At 32.6% G+C, this 10,959-nt stretch overlaps 2 protein-coding genes across 2 annotated transcripts; one reads left to right on the top strand and one right to left on the bottom strand.

The window, feature by feature from the left end:
* Window positions 1–771: 771 nt before the first annotated feature.
* Window positions 772–2,713, bottom strand: LOC111675360 (zinc finger protein 236). The gene is made up of 2 exons (XM_023436113.2): window positions 2,372–2,713; window positions 772–2,291 (listed from the first exon to the last, which is right to left on the bottom strand). The coding sequence occupies exon 2, from the start codon at window positions 2,280–2,282 to the stop codon at window positions 873–875; it is 1,410 nt and encodes a 469-aa protein (XP_023291881.2). The 5' UTR covers window positions 2,283–2,291; window positions 2,372–2,713; the 3' UTR covers window positions 772–872.
* A 933-nt stretch (window positions 2,714–3,646) lies between these two features.
* On the top strand, window positions 3,647–9,758 carry LOC111675355 (nuclear pore complex protein Nup205). The gene has a single exon (XM_023436106.2). The coding sequence runs from the start codon at window positions 3,873–3,875 to the stop codon at window positions 9,687–9,689; it is 5,817 nt and encodes a 1,938-aa protein (XP_023291874.2). The 5' UTR covers window positions 3,647–3,872; the 3' UTR covers window positions 9,690–9,758.
* The last annotated feature ends 1,201 nt before the right edge of the window (window positions 9,759–10,959 follow it).

Raw genomic sequence — 10,959 nt, 5'->3', positions numbered from 1 at the left:
TGTACATATTTGTTCTTTTTGTTTGGCTTAACAGAAATATACATTTATTTCTTGTTTAAAGTATGTGTTTATTATAATTAAACCCCAAGTTTTTTTTATATTAAAAGTTAAATACTTTCCGTGTATGTTGAAGCTTACAACCTTAATCAAAAACCATGTGAAATACTTTAATTATAATTTTTTCGTTTTAATATTTATATATTTACAACAGATATTTATTGATACATATTAATATCATATATACACATTAAAATTTATGTTTTAAAATATACATTACATTCCAATAAATTATTTAATTTTATTAAAATAATAAATTTTCTTTAAAACTTTTAAGAAACATCGCTTAGGCAACAAGTTGTATCCTTTTTTAGTAAAATCGGTCTACAACTTTAAAAGATACCATTATTGTTTTAAACTTTACTCTTCTAAAATAGTTAAAAACCCAATTTATGTTTATTTTTTCTGTTACCGCAAATTTATACAATTGTTTAGAACAAATTTTGAAATCTTAAGACTTTTTAAATTTATTATGTTAATAGGTAAACCTGAGTTTTTTTAATTTTATTTTCAATAAAATTATAAGATTCAAGTTTAGTAGACACTGCTTTAAAGGCTGGTTTCTATTCTGAATTCAAATCAAAATGTTTATTGGGATACTGCTGTTTTCAAGTTAAAAAATGCGTATTTGAAACAGACTCAAATAAACTTAAACTTTAAACTTTTGAAACAGAGCTTTGAATTTTAAATTGAATGAAATTCAGTAAAGTTTCCATGCCTTTAGTCTTAAGAAAAATTTCGGAATCTCTAAATCTCATATTTAAGTGTGAAATCTTACAATTTGTGTCTCTCGATTAGTGATGCTTCTTAGCCAATCATCTTACGCGAAAATGTGTGTTCATGTGTTTTTTCAAATGATCACTACGCATAAAACGTTTGTCACATTCGTTACAAGCAAATGGTTTCTCGCCGGTATGTGTACGCATATGGCGATTGAGATCATCTTGGCGTTTGAAATTTTTTGTACAATGACAGCAAGGAAATGGTCTTGTCGGATCATAAACACTATCCGACAAACGATTGGCTACTGTGGGTTTAACAAGAGATGTTGTTGCTTTTACAGCTGGTGATTCTGCTGCTGCTACTTCTACTGTGGAGGTATTTTGCGATAATGGTGGTAAATTGGCTTCTGGCATAATGGCATCATCATCAGGTTCATCATTAGCATGTGAAAAACTTGTTGTTATTGCACTAGTCTGTGTTTCGTCTAATGGTTCTTGTTTAACTACTATTTCAGCTTTCTTTTCCGTTTTCAACTCTAAAGGCTGCGCTGGAGGTTGTGTTCGAGCGGGGTTTTTATTTATTTCCTGTGTCGGCAAGGCTATTTTGTATTCCTCACTATTTTCGGGTTTCTCTAGTTTAATTTTCAATATACCTAATTGGGGAACTTCTACAGGTTTTGCTGTAATTGTAACAGGTTTTACAATTGACTCTGGTGTTTTATCTTTAGGTCCAGTTGTGTTAGCAGGGGATCTTTGAGTAGTTTTGTCCAATTTGATTCTTTTCGCACTATTATTGGCTGCTAATTGTTTAGAATGTGTTGCCAAATGCTTGGTTAAATGATCACTACGCGAAAATTTCTTAGTACATTGTGCACATTCAAAAGGCTTTTCACCCGTGTGCGTTCTAATGTGACGATTAAGTTCGTCGGAGCGTGTAAATCCTTTGCCACAGCCGGGCTCTTTGCACACGAATGGCTTGATCCCCGTATGCCATGTTAAATGAGATCTTAAATGTGAACTTTTGCCATAGCTTTTTGTGCAATTCTCATAGGGACAGGCGTAACGTCGTTTGTTTTCGATGGTCACCCCATTGGGTGAAGCTATTAGCTTACTGGTAGGTGTGAGTCTTATTTTTGGTGTTTTATCAAGATTATTTGGAGATGTCATATGAGAACTGTGGTTTTCCTCCCCCTCCTCATCGGGATGCCTATCATCAATATCTACCGGTGGTTCTGATTTGATATGAACATCCGAATGGAAAATACTATGGGAAATACTGTACATATTAAATTTGTCATAACCATTCATGTCCACGTCGTTTGGGTGGTTTGACTCATTTTGTGCAGACGGAATACCCCGCCTCTCAGCATTATATCCACTCCCTTCTTCATATTCATCATCATCACTATTTGTACGTAACACACCCTGTTCTATTTTTATTGAAACGCCACCAGCCTCTGACGTTAACATTGTTGGTGTGGGCGTGTCACTTAAGGTAGCCATTTCAATTAACTGTAATTTAACAAAAATTGTGTTTTTTAAGCAAAATTTTATATACAACTATAGTTATTTTAATTTTATACGAAAGTTACCTTAACTTATTGCATTTAATGTTTAACATTCAAAGAGTTTTCAAGAAATTAAATATTTTTACGCCTTCGTTTTTTTGATTTTTCAGTGGGCGTTCCCTGGTTTTTTTCTTGTTAATTTACCAAGATTTAGACACAAAAAACATGCACTTTATTTTCTGAGAATCCTTTTTACATGGAAAAGATATTTCTTGCATTGACAAGCTCTTGTTTATTATTTAAAGTACGTGTTTTAAACTTTAATGAAAATAACTATGTATTTATAATTCCTCTTTCTTGTGTCTTTAAGTTACTTTATCTGAACGTAAACATCCACTTTGCACGACTGGTTTTTTATATCTGATGAATTATTTTTACAACTTCATTTTGTGTTGTTAGTTTTCTTTTGTTGCTTTCATTCTTACCAAAACACAGTAGCGATGACAGCAGCTGTCATTAACGAACAGTGTTGCATATTTACAATTGTATTTCAATTACACTGAAAAAAATTATTTCAAAATAAAGCGATTTTTATGTGATGTGTGATATATGTATAGTAAAACAATTTTTTTATTATTATGACTTATTTATTAGTATTTCAAATACTATATCTTTAGAGCTATATTACATTCTGATTTACTTTGATAATAATTTAACATTATTAAAAACTCTGATATATATTATTTTTCACAAAAATTACACAAATTCTTTTAAATATATTACAATTTTGTTCATTTTCAAATATTTGATTCAATTTTAATGAAATTTCAAATATCTTTAGAATTATTACGGAATTGAGAAAAGGTATAAAAACACATAAAATATAATTCATTTACATATAAATTTAGGGACAAAACGTCACTTCGTCTTTAATTAACATTATATTTGTACTTCAAAAATTTGCGTTAAAAAAAGTTTAAAAAATTTTTTGCGCAGACATACAAAATAATTATGAAAAACTAAATATATATGCAATTAGTTTAAATTAACTCTATTTCAATGTATTTATTTACTTTTTATAAGTTAAGTTCCTTTTTTTACTTACAGTGAAAACAAATTACAATTTTTAATTGTTTAATTGTATTATTAGCGCTTGTTAAAAAAATAATTTAAAATTTATTTAATTTACAACAAAATTTAAATTATATTTCAATCTTAGCGATTTTTAAAACGAAATACTTGACAACTCTTTTCACGTAGTTGTTAATTTTAGTAGTTGGCGGTTTCACCAGCGTGTTTAAAGAGTATGGTATAAGAGGACATCAACTACAAAAACAACCGGTATTTTGTTGTTGTAAAGTGACAAACTCATATTGTTGTTGGCACAACAAACACAAGAAAATTTGACAGTTTTTCATAAACCTGATGAATATTTTAAATCAGACGGCCTTCAACTAGCATCTTGTTCAACTTCTTATATTAAATTAAATTGTCGGCATTTTTTGTAAATTTTTTTGTATTGTGCTGCGAATTTTTTGAGTTTTGTTTTTGAAATTTGTGAAAATAAATATAAAATTTCTTCAAGATGGAAGTTATTCCCGATGATATGTGGTCTCCATTTAAACAAATGTATAAAATCATCGAGCAGACTATTCTCAGTCCCACCGAAGATTTAATGGCAAACTTGGAAATGTGTTTGAAGAGGAATAGACAAGTTTTTGCCAATCTTTTAAAAAATCCTCCAAAAAATGAGCGCAATCGTAAAGAGTTACAAAAACACATTGCCCAGGGTATACCGGTTACGGCCAATAGAAGAACCCTAATTTTGTCTAAGGATCTGGTGGATGAGTGCTTCATCATTTCCGATATGTTTGATTTAGATGAGTATTTGGCTTTGGAGCTGTTATGCACTGCTCAGCGTCAGATAAATCAATACCCCGAACTACCACGTGGACTAATTGCAGTCCTTTTATATTATGATGGACGCAAAGCGGTGGCAAATTCTGTACGTGATTTATTTCAAATTATAAGTGGAGTATCATGGGTTTCCGAAGTACCCAAAGAGTTGATATCAATGGCCTCATCATTCTCACAGTCTTTGGTGGATGACTCTAATATATTGGAAAGAATTGTAGATCTTTTAGATGAGTTGGATATAACGAGTGAAATGGTGCTGTTGACTAAAAATCGAGCTCTTGGCTCCAATAAACATCGTAATCAAATATCAGAGCTTTTTGAAGAAATACGCATGTCTCTGGCCATGGCTTTGTTCAATTGGTCGGCCCAAAGAAGTTTGCCTAAGAACATAGTCATCAAACTCTTGAAAAATCTTTCGAAATATAAATCCAGTGAATCCACTGGGATGATTGATGACACTACTTTAACTATGCTTATGTCGGTGATTTATTCATACGATACTAATATTTTACAAAAGCAGGATGATAATCGTTTAATTAATAATTTAAATATTATCAAAGACAATGAATTCATACAACAGTTGTATATGGCTTTAATGAATGATAAAAGTTTGGATAACAACAACAATAATGGCATTAAAAATTTCATTAAATTTTCATTTGGTTTAGCTATTTCGGGTTTACGTCATGCTTCACAGTATTTACAAAATTCTTCCTCCATTGTAACCGATTATGATGAGCAGCTGGTGGACGATGCTATATGCAGCAACATTTTTAAATTTATACACAATTCCATAATTGAAAAGGATATTATATATAAAAATCAATTCTTTTATAGACGTATCCATATGATTTTCACCGATTTTATTGATTTTATGCATTCAAAAGTAACCGAATTACGTGGTAGAGCAGATGAGACGGCAAAAACTCTTATTAGTTTTGCGAAAGAAGGCCTGGAGCCTCCCAGTAACTTGGATCATAATTTCGAAATGTTATTGCTGTGTATAGGTAAATTTTATAAAGGCAATAAAGCTGGTCTTGGTTTGTGTGTTGAGTATTGGGGACCCCTCGAAACTTCTGCCAATTGTGTTACTACTACACGTTCAGTTTCTCTGTTCAAGTTTATACGCTTAGCCGGAGAACTATTGCCCTCAACACTGTTTGTGCCGTATTTGAAAATGATAGCTGGTTTAGCAAGCTGTGATAGATCTGCTAGATGCACATTTAATCTTTTAAAGCAGGCTTCAGGTTTAACTGGAAGTACTGCTTTGTCGTGGGAACACTTTTTCTCCTGTTTGAATAGATATTATACCAACTTGAAGCAGGAATATCATACAGCAAGTGATACGATTTACCGAAGCCGCATTTCCAGCCGCAATATTAATCCCGATGAAATTGAAGGCTTAAGAGCAGTTTTGGAGGTAATAAAAGCTGTTACCACCTATGATGATGTGGCACGCATTGCTATTTGTGAACATCCCAACTGGAATCCTTTATATACCTTGATAGGTCTATTAGGCTGTTCGGTGCCCTTGCACTTAAAAGCGGATATTTTGCAAACCTTGGCTGCCTTGGCGCAATCTAAGGAAACTGCCACCTTACTGTGGGACAATTTAGAAGCTTCGCAGATTATAGCCACCATACCCACTAATGTACAATATGAAATTTGTAATTTAGAAGTTGAAATTGAACAGAATGAATGCCGCCTAGAGAAATATCCTCTATCTGAGGGTATATTAGATTTACTTTATTCTCTAATTACCACAGTTATACCCAAACATTTGGGAAATGGACCACGTAAACCGGGCTTTGAACCTTATTTGAAATTCTTAATTAATGGCATATTTTTAAAATTCTACAATAGAACCTATAAGGATGCCGCCGAAAAATGGAATATTGGTTCAAAATGTCTTAAAATTATTCACTATTTACTTGATATTTATGCTATAAATCCCAAAGATTTTGCTGAAACCTTTGACAATCCCACTCCTCCAGGTTTTTATATAATGCTGCAGTTGCACACTAAGTCGGATATGTTACGTTTGATTTTACAAATCATAGATGATTCACGTTTACAATTAGATGATTGCAAAAAGTTTAAGGGCAAAAGTCAATTAGAGGAATGTGCTTTGTATTGTTTGAAAATAGTTAAGTTGGGCTTGAAGTATCAGGATATTTACTTTGATGCCCATTCAAATGCCAATAGTGCTATTATGCTTTCGGGTTTAAATAAAATCCTTTTAGATGTTAATCCTCGCAGCAAGAAACCTGATCATATACTAAATTCTACCTACTTTTTGACATTTTTCAATTGGTTACCCTTCCACACCTTGGAAGCCATTAAAATACTACATATGATATCCAATCAGCCGAGCGCTAATTCACAAATTGTGGGCATTTTTACACAAAATGAAACTACCAAAACTATATTACGTCAAGGTTTTGTTGAGTGTTTGGAAAGCGAATATATACCACTCAAAACTGAAGCGGAGGTCAATGAAATGGTATTTGAGGATTCCAATGAAATACCCAAAATTAAACTAGAAATCAAAGAAGCCATTATACGTTTGATACAAAGTTGCCTGTGTCAACATACTCCCAATCTGGGACAATTCCTAATGGGATTCGAGCACTTAAAAGATATGCAAATGCACAAGGGTCAAAGGCATGGTATACTCGAAATGGGCATTAATTGCACTAAATCTATAGTATCGTTGTTGGAAAATCACCTAGAGATGAAAAGCAATAATCTAAGTTTTGATGTGGATGTCGAGAGAGTGATAGAACGTTCATTTGAGCTGCTGCATACTGTATGCGCCAACCCAAAAACTTCTGATCAAGTTTTGCGTTATTTACGCACCAGAAACGATTTTCTATGCCGTTATTTAATGCTGGTGCCTTCGCTGAAAGTGGACAATTCCCATGTCATCAATCAAATAAGTAATTTATTAAAATGTATAGCCATTGAATTGAAGATAACCGCTTCAAATTGTCAGCTAAGTAGATTCCAGCATATATCGGAAATATTTTTGGGTATTAATTCAAAAAATAAACAAGAATCCACCATAGAATTAACACATTTCTATACGAATGCAAATTTCGATACTAGCAAACATCTTTCTTCCGGCCAGAAAAATAATATATTATGTGAACTTTTCAATAGAATTGATTTGGATCTACAACTCTTGTCGACACCACAATGGGAATTTTTCGATAGAGGTTTGATAGAACAAATTCTTAAAGAGTGTGAATACAAAACCGAAGAAGGTCATATGTTGGTGGATTTAAAGAAAATGCATCATATCTTACACAGTGAATTGAAAATGGTGCAAAGTACTATAGCCAGTGGTCAGAGAAGACTTATCTTACAGGAAATCGAATCAGTTTTACTGCATGCACTTAAAGTTAATGAGCAGAGAAATAAACGTTTTGCCACTGTTAAATTTGTGGAGTCCTGGGGCTATGTTACCGAAATACTTTTTAGCTGTGTCACCAGTTGTGCTTTTCCTGTGGAAAAGAAACAAGAATTGATAATTGAAATCTTACAGCGCATTCTAATGAAAGTTGCACCCAATCAGATTATTTTGGAAATGTCTGTCATCATTTCTGGCACTATACTATTGCTGCTAGTGAATTTACGCTGTTGTTTTAATAACGTTCCAGAAAGTGATTTGAAATCAGTGGAAGCCAATGACTCGGAAATGAATCAAACTCAATCGTCTAAATCCAATACGCTAAATCTTAAATGTATTTTAAAATATATTTTGGAATGGATAATAGTGAGCGGTGTGGCTTCCCAAAAGTTGCGTATTAATCTGTATGCATCTTTGCTTAACTGTCTGCGCATCATCAGAGATCAAAGTACCAAGAAGACCCCAAATCAAACGAATCAAAACTACATCACTCGTTTGGATAAATCTAGTGGTAATGATTACATGTCATCCGATTCCACCTATATACGAATGGCTGTTGAAGTTATTTTGCAGTTTGGAGAAAAGCTAATTGAAATAATATGCCATGATTGTGTGGCCGGTCATGAAATCTGCAAAATGTCTGCCCTGGCCTGTATAGATGTTTTATTGGACATAGACACTATGTCCGGCATTATGAATTTCATATCACATCATGGCTATTTATCGCACATCGTTGAGAGCTTAGCTAAATCTGATGAAGAACTCTGCAACACTTTATCCAATATTCCAGAGAATATGAAATACTTGTATGTTTATGAATCGAAAATGTCCATGTTATTGCGTTTGGCCAACACTCATGCTGGTGCTGAACTTTTACTATCAAATAAAGTTTTAGATGTCTTGTCCAGCATGCGAGTCTTTGATATGCATCCCGATTTTAAACGCAGACAAGAATGGCATCAAAATGACTTGCAGGAATTTGTGCCCCGGGTAGACACTCGTTATAGACAAATACTCTTCCCAGCTTTAAATCTATGTGATTGTTTGGTAACCACTCTGGGAACAGAAAACTATTCTGTTATCTCACAAGTAATGCACTTTTTACTCTCGCATTGCGATATGATTGAAATTGTTTTGAGATCAGGTTCACCATTTTCAGATGTAGGCTTATTGCAAGAAGTCTCCTTTATCATCGGCATCATAGCAAGAACCTTTAGCCAGGAAGCCTTTGCAGCTAGAAATTCCGATTTGATGGGTGATATTGGTGTCAACGTTTATAGAATAAAAAAACTAATGTTATCACTATATCTACGTTTCACTGTCAACGATGCCAACTTTAAGGAGATACAGAAATCTGGACATGCTCTATACGATGAATCGACAGAAAATACCTCATCTGTTCATATAACATATTTCTTGGAAATAGCCGCCAATTTGAATCTGTTCTGTCGCAACATTGTCGCCAACAATTCGGTCGATCATAGAACCAATGGTCTCTTGTTTTCTCCCACCATAAGTGAAGGCGTTCACATGGAAGATAATCGCAACAGTACTATATATCATCAGTATAATCTGGGCATTATAATAAATCAATTAAAGGGATCCGTTGAATATTATCATTCGCAGAAAACCATATTAGACGGCTTATATCGTCAAAGATCTGTTCTTATTCATTCGAGTTTCGATTCGTCGGCCAATGAGAAGTACTTACACATTATAAAACAACATGAAGACAAACAAATACAACTATCCCTATGCGTTTTTATCATCGAACAATGTTTATATCTACTCTGGAGTCATCTCGACTATTATATGCGTTACATATCGTCCAACAATCGTGACGTTATTCTACTTTATGCTGACAATATGCATGGCATTGGCGCTGGTAATGCTTTCAATTTTACAAATGAGGAAATGGTGAATTTAAAGAAAACTCTTATTTCGGTTTTCAACGAAACCTTTTCGAAGAAATTATGCTCCATTATGGATGTGTCTCAAGATGTGGAAACTGATTTTAATAATGCCCTTCTAAGAAGAATTAAGTCTATAATACAATTTTTTCCCATTAAATAATTGAATTATTGTAATTAAAACCTTAAAGAAAGAAGAAAATAAAGAATGTTGTGTGTTGTTAATAATAAAATTAAAAAAAAAAACAGGAAGACAAGAAGACAAAGTTATTTATTATTTTTGATCGTTTTTGCATTTAGCAAATAAAATGCTTTTATGTATTTTTTTTTTGCAAAAATTAAACAGGACGTAAAAAAATTATTAAAATTTATGTTTTTTTAATTGATTACGGTAATGACTTTTACTTACTCAAGAACCTACATTTTAGCCTTGACACTTTGTTTTCAAACGTTTTTTTTTTTTATAAAAACCAAAAGTTTTTCGTTAAACTCAATAGTAATCAAAGAGGATCGTAGTAAGTACTTATCTCACTCCCTACTTGTAAGTCAGAGTGGTAAGTACATGCCACCAATGTCAATACCGTTTAAAAATTATGACTGTTATGTAAGCAAAATTGAGCATTTCAAGTTTTTGCCGGGATTATTTGCTGTCTGTTTCACAATATCGAAATAAGGAAATAGATATATTGAAAACAAAAAAAACTAAAGTGACGTAGCGTAAACAACCTTAAAGTATACTAATCGGTTTAGAATCGTTTTCTGAGTCGATGAAATTTCCAATGACGAAGTCTATTTAAAATGGTTAAAATCGTTCTATTATTTCGACTAGCCCCATCCAACCGTACACTCCGAATAGGGCCTTTTGGCTTATAATTAAGTTAAGTCAACAAAAGTCGGCAAAACTTAATTTTAAAGAACTTTAAATAACACTACCGATTTTTGTAATGATCGGGCCTCATTTGACCCTAGCCAAAAATTTGACCCCTCAAAATTCACTTATAAACACTAATAACACTTTTTTCCGTATAAATAACTTTGAAGTGGGCGTAACTTCCTCTACCAACATTTATAAGGATAGACCCATAATTACCCCTACTCCCCTATGAGCCCTCCTAAAGAAAGTCTATTTTCTGTTAAAAATAAGTTAAAATATTCTGTAATAAAGTTAAAAAAAAGAAATCAAATGCTTTATTTTTTAACAATCCACATTTTAAACCTACTGGTGTAGGGTATCATATGAGCGGCTATGCCAGACTTCGATGATAATTCGAGAAAAAGGTTTCATGGGTCTAAGCTATGTGTTTTGTATGTTTTTTGAAATATTTTTTATATATTTTAAAGGAAAATATAATTAAAATGAAAAAATATATAAAATTGTTTCTAATGCTATAAGTATTATAATTTAAGGAACTGTCAAAGTATATACTTTTCTG

This window comes from Lucilia cuprina, chromosome 6 (assembly GCF_022045245.1).
Source record: "Lucilia cuprina isolate Lc7/37 chromosome 6, ASM2204524v1, whole genome shotgun sequence".
Classification (NCBI taxonomy): domain Eukaryota; kingdom Metazoa; phylum Arthropoda; class Insecta; order Diptera; family Calliphoridae; genus Lucilia; species Lucilia cuprina.
This window is presented reverse-complemented; position numbering and strand designations above follow the sequence as displayed.